Source organism: Trachemys scripta, chromosome 7 (assembly GCF_013100865.1).
Source record: "Trachemys scripta elegans isolate TJP31775 chromosome 7, CAS_Tse_1.0, whole genome shotgun sequence".
NCBI classification, from domain to species: Eukaryota; Metazoa; Chordata; order Testudines; family Emydidae; genus Trachemys; species Trachemys scripta.
In genome coordinates this window covers 41863741-41890363 of record NC_048304.1, presented here as the reverse complement: position 1 = coordinate 41890363, position 26623 = coordinate 41863741, and the positions used below count along the sequence as shown (strand labels likewise).

Here is a 26623-nt window from a genome sequence, read left to right as displayed (position 1 = left end):
CCCTTTTTTTTTTTTTTTATGGCATCATGCTGGGAGATCATGTTGAGCTGCTTGCCCACCATGACCCTTAAATCCGTTTCAGAGTCACTGTGTGATGGGTTGGATCACAGAAACCCCCTAGGGGCTGCCAACTGAAGTGCCAAGACTATTTCTGCCCCTGCTTTCCTTGCCCGCCGAGCTTGGTACTTCAGTGCCCTGCCTGGTTTGAGCCAGACCCGCTAGTCTGCTGCAAACCCACACCCAGGTCTGAACCACGTCCCCTAACAGATGTAGGCTTAAACTGAAAGCAGCGTAAGAAGTGTTCCTGTCTTTAGCACTCAGATACCCAACTCCCAATAGGGTCCAAACCCCAAATAAATCCGTTTTACCCTGTATAAAACGTATACAGGGTAAACTCATAAATTGTTCACCCTCTATAACACCGATAGAGAGGTATGCACAGCTGTTTGCCCCCCCCCAGTTATTAATGTATACTCTGGGTTAATTAATAAGTAAAAAGTGATTTTATTAAATACAGGAAGTAGGATTTAAGTGGTTCCAAGAAATAACAAACAGAACAAAGTGAATTACCAAGCAAAATAAAATAAAACACGCAAGTCTAAGCCTAGTACAGTAATAAAACTGAATACAGATAAAATCTCACCCTCAGAGATGTTTCAGTAAGTTTCTTTCACAGACTAGATGCCTTCCTAGTCTGGGCACAATCCTTTTCCTTGGTACAGCCCTTGTTCCAGCTCAGGTGGTAGCTAAGGGATTTCTCATGATGGCCACCCACTTTGTTCTGTTCCTCTGGGTTCCCACCCCTCCTTCTCAATGGAAAAAGCACCAGGTTAAAGATGGATTCCAGTTCAGGTGACATGATCACATGTCACTGTAAGACCCAAAGTCTTCATTCCTCCCAGCCTGACTCACAGGAAGGCCTGCCTGCAAACAGAGCCATCCACAGTCAATTGTCCTGGTTGATGGGAACCAACAAGATTCCAAACCACCATTAATGGCCCACACTTTGCATAATTGCAATAGGCCCTCAGAGTTATATTTTATATTTCTAGTTTCAGATACAAGAGTGATACTTTTATACAAATAGGATGACCACGCTCAGTAGATTATAAACTTAGTAACAATACCTTACAAGAGACCTTTTGCATGAAACATATTCCAGTTACATTATATTCACACTCATTAGCATATTTTCATAAAATCATATAGAGTGCAATGTCACACACTGCTTTCCAGGATACAGTCCCTTGTTCTGTAGCTCTTGCCTGTGTTCTTTGTTCCTAGATGTAGGATCTTGCACTTTGCTGTATTATAAAGCATTTTGGTTATAGGTTTGTAGATTCCAAGGCCAGAAGGGACCATTGTGATCTAGTCCTGTAGAACACAGATCATAGAACTTCCCCCAGATAATTCCTTACAGCATTCTTTTAGAAAAACATCCATTCATGATCTGAAAATTGTCAATGATGGAGAATCCATTACAACACTTGATAAATTGTTTTATTGGTTAATTACTCTAGTTAAAAATGTATCCTTTATATTCAGTCTCAATTGGTCTATCTTCAACTTTGAGCCATTGGGTTGTGTTAGCTCTTTTCTGCTAAATGAAGAGCCCAATATTGAATATTTGTTCCCCATGTAGGTATTTATAGACAGGCATCGGGTTTGTAGAAATTGTGGTGGTGCCCAGAACGCCCAGAGCCCTCCCCCCAATCTCTGCCCCCCACCTGTCTAAGGCTCTGCGAGGGAGTTTGGGTTGGGGGAGGAGGTCTGGGGTGCAGGCCCTGAGCTGGGGCAGACGATTTGGGTGTAGGATGGTTGAGAGATTAGGCTCTGCGATGGAGTCTGGTGTGCAGGCTCTGGAATGGAGTTTGGGTGCAGGCTCCGGGCTGGGGCAGGGGCGCAGGAGGGGGTGAGGATTGCAGGCTCTGGGATGCAGTTTGGGTGTAGGCTTTGGTCTAGGGCAAGGAGTGGGGATGCAGGAGGGGGTGAGGGGTTCAGGCTCTGGGATGGAGTGTGGAGGGCTGGGGTGCAGGCTCTGGGAGGGAATTTGGGGATGGGATGGGGTGCAGGCTCTGGAACAGTTTGGGTGTAGGCTCTGGGATGGGGCAAGGGCAATTTTTGTGTCTGTCTTCTGGAAACTTTACCAGTGATTATATTGTATTCTTCTAGGTCATTAACAAAAATGTCAAATAGCATAAGGCCAAGGACCAATCCCTGCATAACCCCACTAGAAGTACACCCTATCAATGATGATTCCCCAATTACATTGAGACCTATTAGTGAGCTTTTAATCCTTTAAATGTGTGCCATGTTAACTTTATATCTTTTTCTATTTTTTTTTTTAATTAAAATGTAATGTGTGGTACCAAGTCAAATGCTTTATGGAAGTCTGAATATTTTAAAAACATAAGAATGGCCATACTGGGTGAGACCAAAGGTCCATTTAGCCCAACATCCTGTCTTCCAACAGTGGCCAAAGACAGGTGTCCCGGGGGAATGAACAGAACAGGTAATCAAGTGATCCATCCCCTGTCGCCCATTCTCAGCTTCTGGGAAACAGAAGCCAGGGACACCATCCTGCTAATAGCCATTGATGGACCTATCCTCCATGAATTTATCTAGTTCTCTTTTGAACCCTGTTATAGTCTTGGCCTTCACAACATCCTCTGGCAAGGAATTCCAGGGGTTAACTGTGCCTTGTGTGAAGAAATACTTCCTTTTGTTCGTTTTAAACCTACTGCCTATTAATTTCATTTGGTGGCCCCTAGTTCTTGTGTTATGAGAAGGAGTAAATAATACTTCCTTCATTACTTTCTCCATACCAGTCATGATTTTATAGATTTCAATCATATCTCCCGTTAGCAGTCTCTTTTCCAAGCTGAAAAGTCCCAGTCTTATTAATCCCTTCTTATACAGCAGCCGTTCCATACCCCTAATCATTTTTGCCCTTTTCTGAACCTTTTCCAATTCCCATATATCTTTTTTTGAGATGGGGTGACCACATCTGCACACAGTATTGAAGATGTGGGCATACCATGGATTTATACAGAGGTAATATGATATTTTTCTGTCTTATTATCTATCCCTTTCTTAATGATTCCCAACATTCTGTTTGCTTTTTTGACCGCTGCTGCACATTGAGTGGATGTTTTCAGAAAACTATCCACAACAACTCCAAGATCTTTCTTGAGTGGTAACAGCTAATTTAAACCCCATCATTTTATATGTATAATTGGGATTGTTTTCCAATGTGCATTACTTTGCATTTATCAATATTGAATTTCATCTGCCATTTCGTTGCCCAGTCACCTAGTTTTGTGAGATCCTTTTGTAGCTCTCACAGTCTGCCTGGGACCTAACTACCTTGAGTAGTTTTGTATCGTCTGAAAATTTTGCCACCTCACTGTTTACCTTTTTTTCCTGATCATTTATGAATATGTTAAATAGGACTAGGCCAAGTACAGACCCCTGCGGGACACAACTATTTACCTCTCTCCATTCTGAAAACTGACCATTTATTCCTACCCTTTGTTTCCTATCTTTTAACTAGTTACCAATCCATGAAAGAACCTTCCCTCTTATCCCATGACTGCTTAGTTTGCTTAAGAGCCTTTGGTGAGGGACTTTATCAAAGGCTTTCTGAAAATCTAAATACACTATATCCACTGGATCCTCCTTGTCCACATACTTGTTGACCCCCTCAAAGAATTCTAGTAGATTGGTGAGACATGATTTCCCTTTACAAAAGCCATGTTATAATATATAATATAATATAATTAATTCTAATAATATATGGAGATATACCTATCTCATAGAACTGGTAGGGACCCTGAAAAGTCATCAAGTCCAGTCCACTGCCTTCACTAGCAGGACCAAGTACTGATTTTGCCCCAAATCCCTAAGTGGCCCTCTCAAGGATTGAACTCACAACCCTGGGTTTGGCCAATGCTCAAGCCACTGAGGTATCCCTCCCCCTTGTTGACTATTCTTCAACAAATTATGTTCATATATATGTCTAAGAATATTATTCTTTATTATAGTTTCAACCAGTTTGCTGGGTACTGAAGTCAGGTGTACCGGCCTGTAATTGCCGGCGTCACCTCTGGAGCCCTTTTTAAAAATTGGCGTCACATTAGCTATCTTCCAGTCATTTCGTACAGAATCTGATTTAAATGATAGGTTACAGACTACAGTTAGTAGTCCTGCAATTTCACGTTTGAGTTCCTTCTGAACTCTTGGGTGACTACCATCTGGTCCTGGTGACTTATTGCTGTTTAATTTATCAATTTGTTCCAAAACCTCCTCTAATGACACCTCAATGTGGGACAGGTCCTTGGATTTGTCACGTAAAAAGAATGGCTCAGGTGTGGGAATATCCCTCACATCCTCAACCGTGAAGACTGATGCAAAGAATTCATTTAGTTTCTCTGCAATGGCCTTATTATCCTTGAGTGCTCCTTTAGCATTTCGATTGTCCAGTGGCCCCCACTGGTTGTTTAGCAGGCTACCTGCTTCTGATGTACTTAAACATTTTTTTACTATTACTTTTTGAGCCTTTGGCTAGCTGTTCTTCATATTCTTTTTTGGCCTTCCTAATTATATTTTTACACTTCATTTGCCAGAGTTTAAGCTCCTTTCTATTTTCCTCAGTAGGATTTAACTTCCACTTTTTGCCTCTCACTGCTTCTTTTACTTTGTTGTTTAGCCAGGGTGGCTCTTTTTGGTTCTCTTACTATGTTTTTTAATTTGGGGTTTACATTTAAATTGAGCCTCTATTATGGTGTATTTAAAAAGCTTCCATGCAGCTTGCAGGGATTTTACTTTTGGTGCTCTACCCTTTAATTTCTGTTTAACTAACCACCCCATTTTTATGTAGTCCCCTTTCTGAAATTAAATGCTACAGTGTTGGGCTGCTGTGGTGTTTTCCCCACCACAGGGATATTAAATTTAATTATATTATGGTCACTATTACCAAGCGGTCCAACTGTATTCACCTCTTGGATCTGATCCTGTGCTCCATTTAGAACTAAATCAAGAATTGCCTCTCCTCTTGTGGGTTCAAGGACTAGCTGCTCCAAGAAGCAGTCATTTAAGGGGTCAATAAACTTTTATTTTTGGATCCCGTCCTGAGGTGATATATCAGTATGGGGATAGTTGAAATCCTCCATTATGATTGAGGGTTTTTTTATTTTAATAGCATCTCTAAACTCCCTGAGCATTTCAGTCACTGTCACCATCCTGGTCAGGTGGTTGGTAATATATCCCTACCACTATATTCTTATTATTCAAGCATGGAATTACTATCCATAAAGATTCTATGGTACAGTTTGCTTCAATTAAAGATTTTTACTTCATTTGACTCTATGCTTTCTTTAATATATAATGCCACTCCTCCACCAGCACGACTGTTCTGTCCTTCCAATATATTTTGTACCCTGGTATTACTGTTTTCCATTGATTATCCTCATTCCACCAAGTTTCTGTGATGCCTATTATATCAATATCCTCATTTAATACGAGGCCCTCTAGTTCACCCATCTTATTATATAGACTTCTAGCACTGGTATATAAGCACTTTAATAACTTGTCTCCTTTTAGCTGTCTCCGTTACATGATGTAATTGAATGAGACTTTTTTCATTTGACTTTCTCATCAGATCCTACCTTTATTTTTATCATCTTCCATATTCTCCTACTTACTAGGACAGAGAATCTCCACTAGTAGATCCTCCCCTAAGGACTGTCTCTGTCCAAACCACGTGCTCCTCAGCACCTGTCAGCTTTCCCCCAACCCTTAGTTTAAAAACTGCTCTATAACCTTTTTAGTTTTAAGTGCCAGCAATTGGGTACCATTTTGGTTTAGGTAGAGCCCATCCTTTCTGTATAGGCTCCCCCTTTTCCAAAAAATTTCCCCAGTTCCTAATAAATCTAAACCCCTCTTCCCTACACCATTGTTTCATCCACACTATTGATTAACATGAACACTATTACCTTTATCAAACAAATTTTGTTGGGGGGGGGGGGAAGTCAAGTTAATTTGACAGGAACTATTTTCCATAAACCCATGTTGATTGGGATTAGTTACATTACCCTTCTTTAATACTTGAGTCCTGAATCAGCTACTCCAGTATATTGCCCAGAATCAATGTCAGACTGACAGGCCTTTAGTTATCCAGATCAATTTATCTTTTTTCAAATATTGGCACATTAGCTTTTTTCCATGTTGTAGAACTTCCTTGGTGTTCTGAGACTTACTGAAAACCAAGGTGAGTGGTCCAGTGAACTGTTCTGCCACCTCTTTTAAAACTCTTGGATGCAATGTATCCGGACCTGCTGATTTTAAAATGTCTAACATTAGTAGCTGCTGTTTAACATATTCTTTAAATACTAGTGGAATGGAAAGAGTATTATCATACAATATGATTACATCATCATGTTTTTTTCCAAAAAACAGAATAGAAATATTTATTGAACAATTCTGACTTTTCTGCATTATTATTGATAATTCTACCATTTCCATCTTGCGATGGACCAATACCATTGTTTAGATTTCTTTTTGGTCCTCATAAGGACAAAGGACTAAGGACAAAAAGGAGGTGGTTTTTTTAAAAAACTCTGCTGGCCGGAGATTTCTATTTGTCCCCCTTTCTTTCCTTTATCAATGTTCTACAATTCCTAGTTTCTAATTTATATTCATTACTATCAACTTCCCCTTTCTTTCATTTCTTAATATATATATATTTTTTTATAGCTGCCTTCACTTCCCTTCTAAACCAGGTTGCTTTTTTTAACCAGTACAGCCTCATTCTAAAATGGGGAGAGAATGGGTGTCAGTGGTCTGGAGGGAAGGAGATGTGGGACACCTGGTGGAGGGCAGAAGTGAACGGGGGTTATATGGTTCCCTTGGGATGTGGGAGAATGGGGGACAATAGAATGGGGCAGGAGGACAAGGGAGAGAGGGCCCCTGCCATGGTGGGAAGGAGGAACGGGTCGGGGGCACACAAAAGCTTTTACATGAGGGAGGGAGTAAGCAGGATTACAGGGATTCCCTGAAATCAAGGGGGATTGGAGGGTTGAACACAAGGAGTTTCTGGTGGGAGATGGAGGGATGCAAGGAGCTTCTGGTGTGCGCACTGAACTTGGCCTAAGTAACCCACAGTGTGTGCACTCTCAATATTTTTAAACAAAGATCTAATAGTGCCAGGACTAGTACTGATCCCTGTTGTACACCACTTGAAATGGACATTTGATGATTATTTCTCCGTTGACACAAGTTTCCTTAGATCAGTGGTTCCCAAACTTTAACAACCTATGAATCCCTTTCACTAAAGTGTCAAGTCTTGCGAACCCCCTAGTAAAAATGAATATTTCCAGGATTTTTTTCCTTAACCTGAATATAAATTATAAAAGCAGTGATCCTGGAAATATAAAATTTGTTTTATGACATGCTTATTACACACTATTTATTATTTATTATTTATCATTACAGTATTTTTATTATATTATGAAAATGACAACACTCTTCCAAAATCTCAGTTTGATAGCTTGTATCACTTTGAATAAGCCTGTTATAAGACAAGGCCCCTATGTTTCATCAAGGAGCATCAGATGTGAAACATCATGAAGGTATTTAAGAAGCCAACTCAGAGTTCTTCCTACACAAGCATTCAGGTCTTGAGAGTCCAGGCAAACAACGCACGTTACAATAAACCTTAAACTTGTTCTTCATAATAATTTTAAAAACAATACCAGCTGCCTATTTAATTTTAAAAACAGCAAAAAAATATCCACCTCCCTTTCCATTTCTTACAAGGAGTCTTGATGTTTATATCTCCTCAATGTAATAGATATGCTTGCTTTGATCTGCTTTGAAAGTCGAGGGGCTCCAGCCCCGTGCTGCCTGTGGTCCCTAGGGACAGCTCTGTCTGCCATTAGGGAATCTGTTCCCGAGAACCCCCTGTAACATTTCGCAAACCCCCAGGGGTTCACGAACCCCAGTTTGGGAACTACCGCCTTAGATTTAGCAGTTAGCCAGTTCTCGCAGGGTTTTAGTGCCAGATGTCAAGAGTGGATCATGGCAAACCGGAGTAGTTCATGCTTTCTGCTTGTGCAAATGTCAAACTTCCTTGACATTGTCAAGAAAACATAGCTTTCCTCACTTTGTTTGAGGTACAATCTTACCCACTTCACATGGTACAGAATTAGCCAGGTTGGAAAACAACATTCAGAAACCTAAACAATACTGCTATGTGTGGCTTCTAGATGAAGTGCAAGATTGTCAGTGTTTTTAGTTCTGCTTTAATAATTTAAGAATTCTGACTTTTTTTCTTCTTGTTCAGTTGATATGATTGTGGATGAAGAGAACAGTATAAGCATGTTTAGATCTGTAGATCATACCTGACAGGTTCGCTTTGACCGTGAAGTGCTTAACTACTTAGGGTATGCAGCTGGGTGGTGTTGTTCCCAGCTCAGGTAGACTACCTTGAACTAGCTTTGGTTGAGCTAGTGCACTAAAAATAGCAGTGGGGCTGTGGTGGCATGGGTATGGCTATATGGGAGACCTTACAGCAGTGCAGTTGCAGTGATACAGCTCTGCCACTGTAAGGTCTGTAGTGTAGACATAGCTGAACAAAGCAGTTGTCTGGAGAGGTGTAATATCACTTGAGTTTGCAGGTATTGGACTGAAACCTAAAATAGTAGAGGGAGAGAAGAATACAGTGCCTGAAAGAGAAATGTTCCCAACAACTTTATTGATCTGTGGGTATCAGAGGATTATAAATATTAACTGGTTACAACTCTTAAGTTCAGTGTTAGAACCATATTGTTCGAGGGGAGGGAAACAGGTAAGGGGCAGAAGGGAGACCCCTTGGTCCTGTTGAAGATTTATAGAATTTACAGATTGGTAGTGGCAATAGGATCAGAATTTTTATTGTAGACTTAAATTAATCTTTTCTACAGATAATTGTACCAAGTGGTCTTGTATCCAAGAAAACTTAATTTTGGTAGCACCAAATAGAAGACGTATTAATGGTCTCAGAGCATGTAACTAAGGAAATTGTTATTTCTTAGCAAGTATATCAAATATATAGGGCAGTGACAATGCAACATTTGAAGTTTTAAATAAGAAAAATTTATTTTGTGAGTATATGATTATGTACAGAGCTTTTAATTTAGATTATTTTGGTGTTTGTTGCCTCTAGTTTAGTAAGACACATTTGAAATTGAAGTACTTGTGTGTACAATCCAAGGAGATAGCTAAATTAGATAAAAAACTAATTGAAAACAAGAGAAATGAGTAATTGAAAGCATTTCACTGTTACCCATAACTGAAAATTATATAGGCAATTTCAGGAGTCTGGTCTTTTCATACAGTTTTCTTCTCTGCCTGTACTGTCTCAAGATCCCCTCCAGACTAATACTGGCTTTCTTTCTTCAAATTGCATATATTTCCAGGTAATGCAATACTACTGGGATGCCTTCTGGAGTTGTCCTGTGAATCTAGCACTTGCACAGTTGTATATTTTTAGACAAAAAACTTCCATTAAATAGTAATTGAGATAGTAGGATAAATAAATATCTGCACAGTGCTTTGAATTTGTAAAGCACTCCATTACTGCTTTTTATTAGTCACAACAGTAATAGGGGCTTTAAAAATGCTGTGTTAAAAGGAAATGCTGATAATTCAGGAAGTTCTAAATTGACAAATTTAAAGCAAAAGGAAAATTGCTGGAGAGTTTGGAAATGCAGAGTATAAGATTAGAGTCTGAAGTCTTGTCTGCCATGGGGAAATTGACCACAGTAGTTCTTCAGGGGACACTCTGGAAGTGGATTAAGCTAAACCAGAAACAAGCAGTTTTAAAGGGAATTATTCTGGGATAATTATTACATATTAAATTCGCGCCCTACCTTATCCTGGAGTAACTTCTCTGTGTACACAGGTCCTCACTAAAACAGTTTTCTGCTCCCTACTGCTTAGTACACATTCTATGTAAGAATGTGTCTTGTGAGACATATTGCAAGTATCTGACATCTTAAACTCTCTTCATACGCCAAAGATATGCATATTGGTTTTATTAAAAATGTGCTACAGTTATGATACTCATGGATTGGTAACTAGATAAAAGATAGGAAACAAAGGGTAGGAATAAATGGTCAGTTTTCAGAATGGAGAGAGGTCAATAGTGGTGTCCCCCAGGGGCCCAGTCCTATTCAACATATTCATAAATGATCTGGAAAAGGGATAAACAGTCAGATGGCAAAATTTGCAAATGATACAAACTTTCTCAAGATATTTAAATCCCAGGCAGACTCTGAGAGCTACAAAAGGATCTCTCAAAACTGGGTGACTGGGCAACAAAATGGCAGATGAAATTCAATGTTGATAAATGCAAAGTAATGCACATTGGAAAACATAATCCCAATTATACATATAAAATGATGGGGTCTAAATTAGCTGTTACCACTCAAGAAAGAGATCTTGCAGTCATTGTGGATAGTTCTCTGAAAACATTCACTCAATGTGCAGCGGCAGTCAAAAAAGCAAATTGAATGTTGGGAATCATTAAGAAAGGGAAAGATAATAAAATAGAAAATATCATATTACCTCTATATAAATCCATGGTACACCCACATCTTGAATACTGTGTGCAGATGTGGTCATCCCATCTCAAAAAAGATGTATTGGAAAAGGTTCAGAAAAGAGCAACAAAAATGATTAAGGGTATAGAATGGCTTCCGTATGAGGAGAGATTAATAAGACTAGGACTTTTCAGCTTGAAAAAAACACGACTAAGGGGAGATATGATTGAGGTCTATATAATCATGACTGGTGTGGAGAAAGTAAATAAGGAAGTGTTATGAGAAGCAGTAAATAATACAAGGACTAGGGGCCACCAAATGAACTTAATAAGTAGCGGATTTAAAACAAAAGGAAGTATTTCTTCACAGAATGCACAGTCAACCTGTGGAACTCCTTGCTAGAGGATGTTGTGAAGGCCAAGACTATAACGGTGTTCAAAAGAGAACTAGATAAATTCATGGAGGATAGGTCCATCAGTGGCTATTAGCAGGATGGTCAGGGATGGTGTCCCTAGCCTCTGTTTACCAGAAGCTGGGAATGGGTGACGGGATGGATCACTTGATGATTACCTGTTCTGTTCATTCCCTCTGGGGCACCTGGCATTGGCCACTGTCGGAAGACAGGATACTGGGCTAGGTGGACCTTTGGTCTGACCCAGTATGGCCGTTCTTATGTACTTATGTTGTATGCTGCAGTCCTCATATGTTTATCTCCTATTAACCGTAACCTTAAAAAAGAAAAATGGGATCATCCATACACATTTTTGCTGCTTGTTGTTTTTTTAAAAAAAGTGCTAAAAGACATCTTCAGGAATCGGAGCTTTTTTTCCAGCTTGATGTTTATGTTAGTAATTTAAGGGGTAATTTTCAAAGGAGCAAATGACTACTGGGGATTGTTTTACAAAGAGTTTTCATACCACATGAGTTAAGTCGAAGACAACCCCTTAAGATGCCCAAGTCCCATTTGTGCCTATGAAAATTTCCACTTTATGGCTGGTCTATCAAGTCTTGAAGACACTGTGACTGGTGAACTAGAAGAATGACATCAGAAGAGACTGATCACTGGGAGAAGGAAATTACAGTTAAGAGTGCTTAAACTTCAGTTTTCATTGGCAGTTAAATAGCTAACGACAACAAAATTATTAACACTTTTGGGAAAAGTAGACTTTGTTAAAGATTTAACAACTTAGCCCCTTCACTTAAGTTTTAAGAGCTAACAGTATCAGGGTGGATTTGATTGAAATCAAATTGATTTAAATCACTAGTCAGGAAGACTCAATTTAATTATGGATTTCTACATAAAAGTGCATACTTGTTGGTTGTTATAACCTTAATACATATTCTTCAGAACTCAGAGATAGATGAGACCCAAACTGGGTTTCTTTTACGGCCTGTTGCCATTATAAGTTTTCCTTTCTAGTGAGAGAATATGATAGATCTCAAATCAATGAAGGCTACACTCAGAAAGACCTCAAGACTTCTGGAATATGCTGCTCAAACAGTTTCATTTTTGTTTCTAGTGCCTGTCCCTCCCTTCTCACATTTATCTCCAGACTTCTTCTCCTTGTCCAGATCTATTCCGCCCCCAACAATCTTCTATTTATTGAACTTTTTGAAACTTTGCTCTTTTAGAGAGAGACAAGGGATTGACTGTGTGTACACAAATTTGCAGAGGGACAATAGGGTTGAGGTCTGTTATTTCTCACGTCTATATATTTATTTATTTTAAAACATTTCTGCTGTTAGCAAGCATGTTATCTCTGGAGGCACAAATCCACAGCTTGAGAAGTGCAAAACTAAGCGTCTCTGATGGTATCTTCTAGACCGAGCACTGAGTCCCATTGGGTAGATAGAAAGATTAACCTAAATAATCTATACAAATTCCCCTGGAATCTCATAAAATTGGGTCCCTAATCCCTGAACTATTGGAACTCATTTATGAAACTTTTCTTAAACAATACATGAATATATTGTCTCATAATATAGAATTAGAATTTATAATCCCTATTCCATGATGAGATACATTATAGCTCAAAGATATCTTAATTAAAACTATCTTTAGATATGTTTTTCCTCAAAAAGCATTTTATCAAAAAAATCAGATTTAAATAAAAAACGGATTTTTTTTTATTTTTATGTTTTTAAAACCATTGATTTTTATTCACCCTGAAAAGTATACATCCTTTGAAAATCCCAACAGGTCCTCCAGCAGAAATAGGTGAGACCAGATTTAACATTAATGGTATCTCAAAGGTAAATAAGCTGAAAAGAAACTCTAGCAACTTGTTTTATTTTCAGTTTATACTACAGTACCCAAGTACTCAAATTTTATTTAATTCTTTGCTACTATATTTTGTTTTAAAACATACAATAACACTATAACACTTAAGACTATGCTAGTAACTCAGGTGTATTTTATTCAAAATGTGGCTGCTAATTCAATTTCCCAGTGCAGCTAGGAATTAGCGACTTTCTGACAAGAACTTCAGAGTTCTGCATTATTTCCAGTGCTCTTGTTACAGAAACAAATTCAGTGCTTTTTCCTTAATATTAGGAAAATGGGTCAGTTGCTTCAGTCCTTTAACCCTATGATAGTGTACATAGCAAGAAATCCACAATTTCTGAATTCTGGTTGGTTACCTTTGCTTTTTCAGTTCTCGTTCAGTTTTAGCTCTATCACAGATGTGGGTTCCATTCGTATTTATTCATACAAATGTGATATTTACATTTACAAGTCCTAGAATAGGAACAACCACCCTTGATATCCTGAATAAACAAGTTTTATTCTGCCAATCTTGAAATATTCTGTTTATTCTTTTATCCCTTGCATACAAGTCTATGGGCATGTCTACATTACGAAATTACATCGATTTTTATAGAAGTCGATCTTTAGTAAGCGATTTTTTTTTTACAGTCGAGCGTGCGTGTCCCCACTAAGCGTATTAGGTCAGCGGAGTGCGTCCTCAATATCGTGGCTAGGATCGACTCATGGAGTGATGCATTGTGGGTAGCTATCCCACAGTCCTTGCTGCCCATTGGAATTCTGGGTTAAGCTCCCAATGCCTGATGGGGCAAAAACATTATCGTGGGTGGTTTTGGGTACATGTAGTCCGTCTCCCCTCCCTCCTTGAAAGCAACAGGAAACAATTATTTCATGCCTTTTTTCCTGGGTTATCTGTGCAGACGCAATAGCATGGCAAGCATGGAGCCCACGCAGTTGCGTGCTGCTTTTGTGAGCATTGTAAACAGCTCACGCATTATCCTGCAGTATGTGCAAAACCTGGCTAGGAGCCGCCAGCCCGAGGAAGATTGTGAGGAGGACATGGACACAGACGTTCCTGAAAGCAATGGATGTGGCAGCTGGGATATCATGGCGGCACTGGGGCATGTTGATACAGTGGAACGCTGATTCTGGGCCCAGGAAACAAGCACAGACTGGTGGACTGCATAGTGTTGCAGATATGGGATGACTCCCAGTGGCTGAGAAACTTTTGCATACATAAGGCCACTTTCATGGAACTTTGTGAGTTGCTTTCCCCCGCCCTGAAGTGCCGGAATACCAAGATGAGACCTGCCCTAACAGTTGAGAAGCGAGTGGCGATAGTCCTGTGGAAGCTTGCAACGCCTGACTGCTACCGGCCAGTCGGGAATCAATTTGGAGTGGGCAAATCTACCGTGGGGGCTGCTGTGATCCAAGTAGCCAGGGCTACTGCTAAGAAGGGTAGTGACTCTGGGAAATGTGCAGGTCATAGTGGATGGCTTTGCTGCAATGGGGTTCCCTAACTGTGGTGGGGCGATAGATGGAATGCATATCCCTATTTTGGCACTGGACCACCTAGCCAAACAGTACATAAACCACAAGGGCTACTTCTCGATGGTGTTGGAAACACTGGTGGATCACAAGGGCACTTTCACCGACGTCAACATGGGATGGTTGGGAAAGGTGCATGACGTTTGCATCTTTCAGAACTCTGGGCTGTTTGGAAAGCTGCAAGAAAGGACTTTCTTCCCAGACCAGAAAATTACAGTTGGGGATGTTGAAATGCCAATAGTTATCCTTGGGAACCCAGCCTACCCCTTGCTCCCATGGCTAATGAAGCTGTACACAGGCAGCCTGCACAGCAGTAAGGAGCAGTTCAACTATAGGCTGAGCAAGTGCAGAATGGTGGTAGAATGTGCCTTTGGACGTTTAAAGGGGTGCTGGCGCAGTTTGGTGAGTAGGTTAGACCTCAGCTAAAGCAATATTCCCATTAAAAAGCAACAAAGAGTCGTGTGGCACCTAAGGTTTTATAGTTCCAGACTAATACGGCTATCCCTCTGATACTTGACAATATTCCCATTGTTATTGCTGCTTGCTTTGTGCTCCATGATATCTGTGAGAGTAAGGGGAGACATTTATGGCAGGGTGGGAGGTTGAGGCAAATCGCATGGTAGCCAATTTTGAACAGTCAGACACCAGGGCAAATAAAAGAGCACAGCAAGGTGCGCTGCGCATCAGAGAGGCTTTGAAAAACAGTTTAATGACTGACCAGGCTACGGTGTGACAGTTGTTTGTCCTTGATGCAAACCCACCCCCTTTGGTGAATGTTCTTCCCTGTAAGCCAATCCCCTTCTCCCCTTTGACCACAGCTGGCACAGGAAATAAAGTCCCTATTCTGAATCCATTCATTCTTTATTTATTTAAAAAAACTTGAGATCCCTGACAATGCTGATTAGTAAAAGGTAGCCCGGTGTACAAAGGGTTTGATAACAGGGTGGGGTGGGGAAGGGGGGGAAGGACAAGGCCACATTGCTTATTGTAGCCACAGTACAAATCAAAGCTGTTTGAATGACAGCCTTCTGTTGCTTGGGCCATCCCCTGGAGTTGAGTGGCAGGGTGCCAGGAGCCTCCCCCCTCACATTCTTGGGCATCTGGGTGAGGAGGATATGGAACTTGGCGAGAAAGGCAGGTGGTTACACAATGGATGCAGCAGTGGTCTGTAGTCTAGTTGCCTTTCCTGCAGCTCTACCAGACACCTCATCATGTCCCTTTGCTCATCCATTAGCTTAAGCATCTCCTCCTGCATGTTCCAGTCATGCTCACTGTATGCTTTCCTGGCCTCTGCCACCGAATGCCTCCATGCATTCAGCTGTGCCCTATCAGTGCGGGAGGATTGCATGAGCTCTGAAAACATGTCATCTCAAGTGTTTTTTTTTGTCTTCTAATCTGCAATAACCTCAGGGATGGAGTTGATGTGGGGAGCATAGAAATACTTGCAGCTGGGGGATGGGGAAGGGAGAGGAGATTTTAAGAAGGTTCATTTCTGAGAACAAAAGGGAGACTCTTTCCCAGTGAATCAAGCAATTCACAGCAGACAGCACATGTGTTTTAGGTACAAGGTCGCATTTTGCCTTTTATATTGAGCACCTGCCGGTATGGTGACACATCACACATGGCTGGGCAACAGAATTCGGTTTCCAGGCAGCCATGGTAAGCCAAAGGGTACGTGGGGTTGGTGTCTTCCGCGTTCATAACATGTGGGAATGTTTTCAAACTGCAGCGCCCTCCTTTCCCATAGCAACCAATGCTGGCTGGGTTGGCCGTTTAAAAGGAGGAGCTGTGGTTGCTGTTTAAAAGGAGAGGCTATGGTTTTGGCGTGGATGTGCAACACATCCTCCATCCCTGCGTGGCTATTCTCTGGGATGATCCCTTTTAGCCAATTGCAAACAGCCCAGCATGACCGGGTTCCAATGTGTTGGGGATTACTGGTCCCTTACAAAAATTCCCGTTTCAACCAGGAGACCATGAATGATATCACTCTCCTGAGGCTGACACAGAAAGATAAAGACCGAATGTTGCATGAATGCGACCAAAACCCAGCCATGCTTTGTGCTGCAATGATTCCAGACCACTGGCTTGGTGTGGTAGGAGGATCCCTGGAGGATTCCCGCTCCATCCCCAGACACGTTAACAGACTTTTCCAGTAGCTGTGCTGGCCGCGAATGCCTCCCAGTTGTTCAGGGCAAATCAAACATTAAAAACAATTTCTTTTAACCCCTGTAGTGTCGTTACAAATGTGCACTCACCACATGTGCCTTCTCCGCCTTCAGGGTCCGGGAACAATACGGCCTGGGAGGGTATTGGCTCCAGGGTAAGGAAAAGGCCCTGGCTGCCGGGGAGAACGGATTCTCCAGTTGCCTGCTGCACATTCTTCTCCTCTTCTTCTTCATCCACAAAATCCTCATCTGTGTTGCGTGAGGCTGCCACCTTGCAGGTGTCTATAGAAAGTGGTGGGGTATTGGTAGGGTCGTGTGTTCTTCCCCGCCCGCCCGAATGGCATGCAGCTGATCATAGAAGTGGCATGTCTGGGGCTCTGACCCAGAGCGACAGTTTGCCTTCTTTGTCTTTTGGTAGGCTTGCCTGAGCTCCTTAATTTTCACGTGGCACTGCTGTGTGTCCCTGGTGTAGCCTCTGTTCACCATGGTCTGTGCGATTTTTGGCATATATATCCGCATTTCTTCTGCTGGATCGGAGTTCTGCCTGCACAGATTCTTCTCCCCATACAGCAGTCAGATCCAGTGTCTCCCGTTCGCTCCATGCTGGAGCTTGTTTACGATTCTGGGACTGCATGGTCACTTGTTCTGCTGAGCTTGCCACGCTGACCAAACAGGAAATGAAATTTGAAAGTTCCTGGTGCTTTTCCTGTGTACCTGGCTAGTGCATTGGAGTTGAAAGTGCTGTCCAGAGCAGTCACATTGGAGCACTCTAGGATAGCTCCTGGAGGCCAATACCATCGAATTGCACAGTGCTGCATCTACACTTCCCCAAATTTGACCCAGGAAGATTGATTTTTGCTGTACTCCTCCCCGATGAGAGGAGTAGTGCCGTCAATTTTAAGAGCTCTTTAGGTCGGCGGAACGGGTTGGTTGTGTAGACGCAGTCATTGTAAAATTGACCTAACGCAGCTAAATTTGACCTAACCTCGTAGTGTAGACCAGGCCTATGTGTTCAGTGACAAATCCTTATATTTGATCACGCTACTTGTGTGCTGCCAAACTATTCAGAGTCTAGAATGTTTGGCAGTTGGAAACCTTCCCATTAAAATGATTGAATGCTTTATCAGAATTATGTAAGCATTGTGTGGAGATCAAAAAGGATCACTTGTTTCTGCTCTTGTTGATTACTTTAGTCTAGCTGTATAGAACCTCTCTTAAAACTTGTCAGCTCCAGCACAGGGCGGGTTGGCATCTGCTTACGTAAACTTTGAGTGTATGTTCATTTATATAGAAATACCAGTATAGTTGGGGGTTTTATCTTTAATTGGGCTAATTTTATTATGGGATTGTTTTAGTTATATGGTGTTCTCTGCCAGTGTAATCTCTCTGCACATCTTTGTGCTCTATATCTAATCCTTCAAAAACCAGCACATTTTTCCTTTGCTGTAAACATTTTTGCATCTGTGTACTATCTGGTTTTACAAAAGGTAGATCGTACCAAACCAACCTGATCTCCACCTTTGAGAAGGTAACAGATTTTTTTAGTCAAAGGAAATGCAGTAGATCTAATTTATCTCAATTTCAGTAAGGCATTTGATATGGTTCCACATGGGGAATTATTAGTTAAATTGGAAAAGATGGGCATCAATATGAAAACTGAAAGATGGATAAGGAATTGGTTAAAGGGGAGACTACAATGGGTCATACTGAAAGCTGAACTGTCAGGCTGGAAGGAGGTTACTAGTGGAGTTCCTTAGGGTTTGGTTTTGGGGCCAATCTTATTTAATCTTTTTATTACTGACCTTGGCACAAAAAGTGGGAGTGTGCTAATGAAGTTTGCGGATGACACAAAGCTGGGAGGTATTGCCAATACAGAGAGGGACCAGGAGATTCTACAGGAATATCTGGATGACCTTGTAAACTGGAGTAATAGTAATAGGATGAAATTTAATAGTGAAAAGTGCAAGGTCATGCATTTAGGGATTAATAACAAGAATCTTTGTTATAAACTGGGGACACATCACTTGAAAGTTAACAGAGGAGGAGAAGGACCTTGGAGTATTGGTTGATCACAGGATGACTATGAGCTGCCAATGTGAGATGGCCGTGAAAAAAGCTAATGCGGTCTTGGGATGCATCAGGCAAGGTATTTCCAGTAGAGATAAGGAGGTGTTAGTACCGTTATACAAGGTACTGGTGAAACCTCATCTGGAATATTGTGTGCAGTTCTGGTCTCCCATATTTAAGAAGGATGAATTCAAACTGGAACAGGTACAGAGAAGGGCTACTAGGATGATCTGAGGAATGGAAAACCTGTCTTATGAAAGGAGACTCAGAGCTTGGCTTGTTTAGACTACTCAAAAGAAGGCTGAGGGGAGATATGATTGCTCTCTATAAATGTATCAGAGGGATAAATACCAGGGAGGGAGAGGAATTATTTAAGATCAGTACCAAAGTGTACACAAGAACAAATGCATATAAACTGGTCATCAGGAAGTTTAGACTTGAAATTAGATGAAGGTTTCGAACCATCAGAGGAGTGAAGTTCTGGAATAGCCTTCCAAGGGCAGCAGTGGAGGCAAAAGACATATCTGGCTTCAAGACGAAGCTTGATATGTTTATGGAAGGGATGCTATGATGGGATAGCCTAATTCTGGCAATTAATTGATCTTTGACTATTAGCGGTAAATATATACAATGGCCTGTGATGGGATGTTCAATGGGGTGGGATCTGAGTTACTACAGAGAATTCTTTCCTGGGTATCTGGCTGGTGATTCTTGCCCATATGCTCAGGGTTTAGCTGATTGCCATATTTGGGGTCGGGAAGGAATTTTCCTCCAGGGCAGATTGGAAGAAGCCTGGAGTGTGATGTTTTTTTTTGGGGGGGGGGGGCCTTCCTCTGCAGCATGGGGGATTCTCTGCACCTTGAAGTCTTTAAACCACAAGTTGAGGACTTGAATAGCTCAGACATAAGTCAGGGGTTTGTTACAGGAGTGGGTGGGTGAGATTCTGTGGCCTGTGTTGTGCAGGAGGTCAGACTATAAGGTCAGAATGGTCCATTATGATCTTCAAGTCTGAGTCTTGGAAGTTGCCTTCTTTAATGAAATATATTAAGAAAATAACAGGAGGGAACAAATTTGATCAAATAATAAGCATGTTAATGCCATGTTAAGATGGTGTTAGGATGAAAGTAACTTAATAGTAGACGGGAATTCATGTGAGTTAATGAATACTTACCAAAGTCTAAACCTTTACTTCTTTGGTAATGACAGGTTTCAGAGTAGCAGCCGTATTAGTCTGTATCCGCAAAAAGAATGGGAGTACTTGTGGCACCTTAGAGACTAACAAATTTATTTGAGCATAAGCTTTTGTGGGCTAAAACCCACTTCATCGGATGCATGCAGTGGAAAATACAGTAGGAAGATGTATATAAATAGTTTCCCCATGTTTATTTTCCCCCCTACAGTTCCTTACACCTTCTTGTCAACTGTTGGAAATGGGCCATTTTGATTACCACTACAAAAAGTCCCCCTCCCCCCCCGCTGGTAATAGCTCACCTTAACTGATCACTCTCGTTACAGTGTGTATGGTAACACCCATTGTTTCATGTTCTCTGTGTGTGTGTGTATACACACACACACACACACACATACACACACAGTTTTCTTTGGTAGTGTGTCTCATTGCTGAGACTGCATAGAAGGAACGTAAGAAAACTTGTAGCTATTTATCATGAGATAATGACTTATCAAAACTAAATTGGAAATTAATTTTAAGGGGTTATTTGTTTTAAAGTGTGCCACTTTACCAGAACTGCATTTCTGTTATTTGTAAGAATGGAAGTTGCAAAACCTGAGTTTTAAGCAGTTGAGTAGATGTTGCAATGTAAGTACAGTGACCTCAGATTGTCATCTCTCAAAGCTCAGTTACATTAAAGGGATGTTGCACTGTCTTACTTCAAACTTGCTAAGAGGATTTTTTTTTTTTTTTAAATCAGGATATCTTTCCAAATTTGTTATTTAGTGTTCAACCCTTTTTATTGTATCTGCTTACCTGAGATGGATGCCTTAGAAGTATGTAAGATTTGAATTAAAGTTGCTGAGGGGAAACGGTCAGCATGTCACTTATCTGAATGTTTAAAAACATGGAGGAAAATACTTATTTCAGTTGAAAAGTGTACATGGAAAGCACTCTTGTAATACTTCAAAATAAGCAGTATGCAGGTTCATGAATGTTGAACTCAAACCCAACATTTACGCTATCAAGAAAAGTAATAGAACTATAGAAATGAACAAATGCCATCCAGCAATTTTTGTCAGTACAGTAGTCAAACGGAAGTTAATTTGTTTTAATATTAGATTTATCTACAACATTATAAAAAATATGTAATTTTCAGTCCAAAGCATCGGAACCCTTTCAGGATCAGTTAAATTGGAATTCAGAAGGGGTGTTTTCGGTTTAATTATAATGTTGGTACCCAGACCTCACTTGTTAGTGTTTTGACATTGTCATCCCCATCTATCTTGCCTTCCTCCTGGTGCTCTTCCTTTTCACACTATTCATTAAAAATAGTTATTGCTCTTTCCCATTCAGCAATATGCAGTTAAAGCTTTCAATGCCCAGATTCAGTTCTGTCTTGCCATGGTGCCACCTTTGAATTGGGCACATACAATAAACAAAATTATTTGCAACATAGCCAGAGACTTTCTCCACGGACTTGCAGTTAACACAAAAGAGAGATGCAAAATCAACAGAGTCTTCCACAATTTGTGTTAAGGGCATCTTTTTCTGCTTTCAACACACTTTAATCAATAGGAGCAAATGACACATGTAGTTCCTTTTTTGTCTCCTATAATATGGTTGGAACTTTTCTAAAAGTTAACACAGAAAACAAATGCTTCATTTTTTTCCCTACTGTGGCCCCCATAGTTTTGTGTAATAAAGGCTGTCTTTTAGGATACCCTAGTTCCCTCGAAGTCTGTCATTCTTGGACTTAACACATAAGAAAAGTAAATGCAGCTAAGTAAATATTTGCAGACTGGCTACTTAGACTGTAAGCTCTTTGGGGCAGGACTGACATTTGAGAGTGCAAGGATTCCTCATGTGAATTCCCTTCTCCATGGAAAGTGGTGTTTTATTAGACCTTTAATCAGCTATTTACAACTCAGTTTCTTACTAAATCTAAATTAGGCCAACAGTTGTTTGTTTCATCTTGGACTCTTAAAAATGAAAGTGGTCATCCAGGATAAGTGTGTTATTACTTTCATACAGTTTGCCTGTGATTAACTTGTGAACTTCATTGTTGGTTTCCTGTATAGAATTGAAAAAAATATTATGCTGAAGTAACTTTACTCTGTGTCTTAAAAATCTTGACTTGTAGGAAACATATGTGGTTTCGGGGGGAGGGGCCCTATTGGAAATCTACAGTATTTTGCCCAATATGTCACATATGACATTTTAGTTGTCAAGCTGTGGCTCTTTTTTCCTTTATACCTGCTCACTTTCATAAACTTAGTGTTATTACCAGCTGGAATTTCAACATTGCAGCTATTTGGTGAGTGTTGTGAATAGACATCTTCTGAATATCATGTATTGATTTTTTCAGGCAACTAGGTCTCTAGCAGAACCATGCTAGGTCATGTGGAGCCAAAATTCATGGAGAAAATACTTTCAATTTCATTTTGTTTTTTTCTGTGGTGGTCAATGCCATAATATCTGAGCAATTTATCAGAACAGTCCTGTGAGGTATGGAAGTATTATCCTTAATTTACAGATGGTGAGTGGAAGCACAGAGTGAGTGCCATGTCCAAGAACACAGAACAAGAGGAAATCTGTCAAAGCTGGGAGTAGTACTCAACCTGAATCTTGATTCAGTGCTTTAACCACAAGATCTCCTACCTTGCCTTTCTTTCATGTTTAAATGAATTTTTTAATAATTTTGTTTTTAGAAATTAAACTGCATAAACTAGCATACTGTGCTAATGTAACAATTTCTCCCCACCCCACTCTCTCCCTTCTTTAGCGTTGTGTGGTGCTGCGTTTTCTGAAGTTTTCCCCAAACCGCAATAAGGTAAGATACAACACACTCTTCTGACTTGATACTGTTCACCCATTGTGTTAAGAAACTCTCCACTTCTATCCCATATTAATACCCACTTTTATAATGGAGTCCGTTCTAAGGCCTATGCAATAAAGTTTTGGAGCCCACTGGGAAAAGCATTGTGCTGATTTGTTAATTTGGTGCTTCTTTTGGCAGTACAGATTCAGTAGTAGACATTCTGACAAGGAACTGTTAAGGGTTTTTTCAGTATATGATACTTTATAAAGCCCTAAGGAAGTGGGGTGGTGCTATCAGTCCATTATAGATAGCTTCTACCCTGGCCTAAAGTTGAACAATTTAGTGGTAACCCACTACATCAGCTGTAAAACCAAATATTAATCTGACATGCCTTACAGTATCTGCAAGAGCTCATTCTTTTAGGGCTTTTCTACAGGAACACTTAGTTATCTGGCACTATCCTGCCATGAACTGTATACATGTGGACCCTACTGCTGCACATTAATACTTTTTAGTGGGCTTTGATCTACCATGCTTTGAAACAGGGTAGATAAATGCTCAGTATAGGATTTTTAGCGTGTGGCAGCTAGGGTGACCAGACGTCCCGATTTTCGACCTTACATTTGTCAGGACGCACTTTGTCCCGATATCAGGGGACCGTCTGGTGGAGGACACAAGCCGGCACTGCCGGCGCTACTCACCTCTTCTTCCTGGGCCCTGAGGCAGCTCAGCTAAACTCCCAGCACCTGCCAGCCAGCCCGCCGGCGGGCAGGAGCCTGCAGAGTGCTGCAGCCCCACTCCCCAGGCACGCACAGAGACGGCGAGGAGGTCTCCACTGTGTGCTGCAGGGGAGGGGGGGCTTGTAGGCGCCGGCAGCGAGCCCCCCTCCCCCCCCAACCCGAGCAACCTTAGGAGCCAGAGGGACGGGACCTGCCTGCTGGATGCTCCCTGGGAGCTGCTCCAGGTAAGGCTAGCACTGCCTGGGACTCACCTGGCCCCCTGGCAGGTCCCTCTGGCAGGGGGTGGGGGTGGGGCTCTGCATGCTGCCCCCCTCCCTCCCCGAGGGGGGAGGTGGAGATGGAGCAGAGGCAAGCTGGTGGGGGGCGGGGTGTGGAGCTGCTGGTAGGTTCTCAGTTTTTCCTGTGCTCTGGCACTTTTTTTTGTTTTTTGTTTTACTGCCCGCTTCTTTTTTTTTTTTTTTTTTTTTTTTCTCTCTGTCCCACCCCCGCGTCCCGATATTTGACCTCTGTCATCTGGTCACCCTAGTGGCAGCAAGGACCACACAGATACTTACTGTGCAGTGGGCTAGTGTGGGGTACATTTACTTCCCGGCTAGTCATGACCTAAGTGTTCTTGTAAACAAGCACTAAGTCTGCTCTCACTTAAGGAAACTAATGAGAAGATGGATTATAAGCTTTTCAAGCCAAGGACTGAGGCTAGGTCTACACTGCGGGGGGGGGAGGATCGATTTAAGATACACAAATTCAGCTACGCATACGAGCCGACTTACCCCACTGTGAGGATGGCGGCAAATCAACCGCCGCGGCTCCCCCGTCGACGGCACTGACTCCTACCTGCGCTGGTGGAGTACGCACGTCGATTCGGGGATCGATTTGTTGCGTCCCGACGAGACGCGATAATTTGATCCCTGAGAGATCGATTTCTACCCGCTGATCCAGGTGGGTAGTGAAGACAAGCCCTGAGTCCTTTTTATGTGTTTATATACAGCCTCTTTCACATTGGGGTACCAAACATGACTAGGGCCTCTGGATGCTACCACAGCATAAAATAATTGTAATTGCCTTTCTTGATCAGCAGTTCTGTTCCTATTCCTTACTTCAGAATTCTTCTCTCATTAATGCTTCTTGAGTCATTGGCGGCTATTGTTCAAATATCTCAGACACTTTGTTCTCAAGGTTAGAAATATTTTGATTCTGCAAAGAGAATGCCCCTTGCAAGATTACACTAGATATTATGTTAGGCCTTGGGTTTTTTCCCTATCATCACTAAAGGCCTGCTGACATCTTATGAAAAAAATTGTCAAAAAACTTCCTTTGTAGACAGTGCTGTTTATGTCAGTTTTCTTCACCTTCCTTCTAATTCATAAATTCAGAATCTTTATTATTTAGTTCAGCCACTCTTGCTGTTCACTCCTCACTTGAAATCATAATTACTTTGAGTTTTGTACATCACACTAAGCCCTGATTGCATTACAAGTACAATAATTTTGTTATTCATCTGGCCTGGTTCCAGCAAATGCAGTTGAGCTCTGTTTACACAGCAGCAAAAGAGCTGAGCTAAAGAATAAGCTTTAGCAATAGATAAACATGTAAGCAACAAAGAATTTTTTTTAAATGAATTACTTTAAAAAACCAAATCCTAAATGTACGCTTTATATACTGCAGACAGTGGATGGATCTCTTTGTCACAATTCTGGGATAACTGTACCTCTGACCCCTTCTTGGCCTCCTTGAGGACACCCTTATTCAGGTCTCAGGCCTCTAGCTCTCACCTCTTCAAGGCAGGAACTCATGTCCCTCTCCCACCAGGCTGGGGATTTAGGTTGCAATTTTCTTGCAATTCATTGTGATTATCACAGCAGGGGTGACTTGAGTCTAGTGCCTGCAGTTCTGCGCTCTCTGAGGGGCTATGGCTGTGTTTACCAGTAGTCAGTCAGCCTTCACAAAGCAAAATATATTTATTTAGTACAAAAGCATTACAGAGGAAACATAAAATAATAAATGGTGTACATGCTGTGACACATGGCAGTATCCTGCAATATCCTTGGTGGGGAAAAAACCTTATTGAATTAAGTTTAAGTATCTTTGAAGTCCATTGTATTAAATGTAAAGGTTATGCATTATTGTGGGCTGGGATTGTATGTAATCTCTCTACGGGGGAGATGGGATGTGAATCTCGGGAAGTGTTATGAACTTCAGAGGACTGTATTGAACAATGTACCAGACAAGAATGGACTTTTGGGACAGATGCTCTGGGAATCTCTAGGGACAAATTCCCCACCTCTGGTTATGCAAAAACCCAGCCTTTTGAAAGAATGCCCTGAGGAGAGAACCATAGTCTGGTGGTTACTTGCTCTTAGGGTCTCATGATCAAAGGCCCAAGCTGTATAAAGGAAAGACTAACCCATTATTGGGGGTGTTCTGGGCTAAAGCTGTTACGAACTTGTAACCACAGAAAAACCCCTTGTTGGAGTTGGGGAGTGGCTTAAGAATAAATGTCCTTGCTTACAAAGCACTGTGATATAACTTGTAGCTGCTGGCAGTTACAGCTGTTCATGGCTTTTTGCAGAGAAAGCAAAGCACAGCTGCTTGGACTGTTTAGGCAGTGTGGCTTGAGGAGACTATCACAATGCAGACAGGGAACTGTGTATCCTGGGAAAATCCCTGGTCAGGAGAGAGACAGATGCAGAACTCTGCCCAAGAGAGATGAGTCCTGAGGAACCTAAAATAGGTGCCTTTGGTGGACAGTAGAGGGGGAATTACATGTGCAGTTGCCCTGAACTGTGACCTGCATGCTAAGCGTACCAGGTATTACCCAGCATCTGCATGGGATACTGGTACACCTCTACACCGATATAACGTGACCCGATATAACACGGATTCGGATAGGGGGGGAGGGGGGGCTGCGCACTCCGGTGGATCAAAGCAAGTTCAATCTAACGCGGTTTCACCTATAATGCGGTAAGATTTTTTTGGCTCCCAAGGACAGCGTTATATTGTGGTAGAGGTGTAGGTCTCTGTTCCTTGTTCCAGAGTTAGTCACTCTGAGTCAGCTCAGGCTGACCCTTTATACAGTTTCTAGTTATTTGTTTACTGGTCCTCCTGAGCCCAGTTAAAATCAGTATATGCAGTTTCCCCCAGCGGGTAGTATGTGTACAGAATTGTTCACCTATCTGGATTTGCATTAGTTACCTCCAAGTGATTCCAGATTCCACAGGGGAAACACATAGCGAGCCAGGAACAAAAACATGCCTTGATACAAAAATCT

The 26623-nt window shown here is 41.4% G+C and overlaps 1 protein-coding gene across 2 annotated transcripts in view; it reads left to right on the top strand.

The window, feature by feature from the left end:
• IPPK (inositol-pentakisphosphate 2-kinase) overlaps positions 1-26623 on the top strand; it is a 100592-nt gene that overhangs the window by 17918 nt on the left and 56051 nt on the right. For both annotated transcript variants that reach the window (XM_034775704.1, XM_034775706.1), the window contains exon 2: positions 22580-22627. In XM_034775704.1, coding sequence (XP_034631595.1) covers positions 22580-22627 — 48 coding nt within the window. The remainder of the gene's footprint in view (positions 1-22579; positions 22628-26623) is intronic.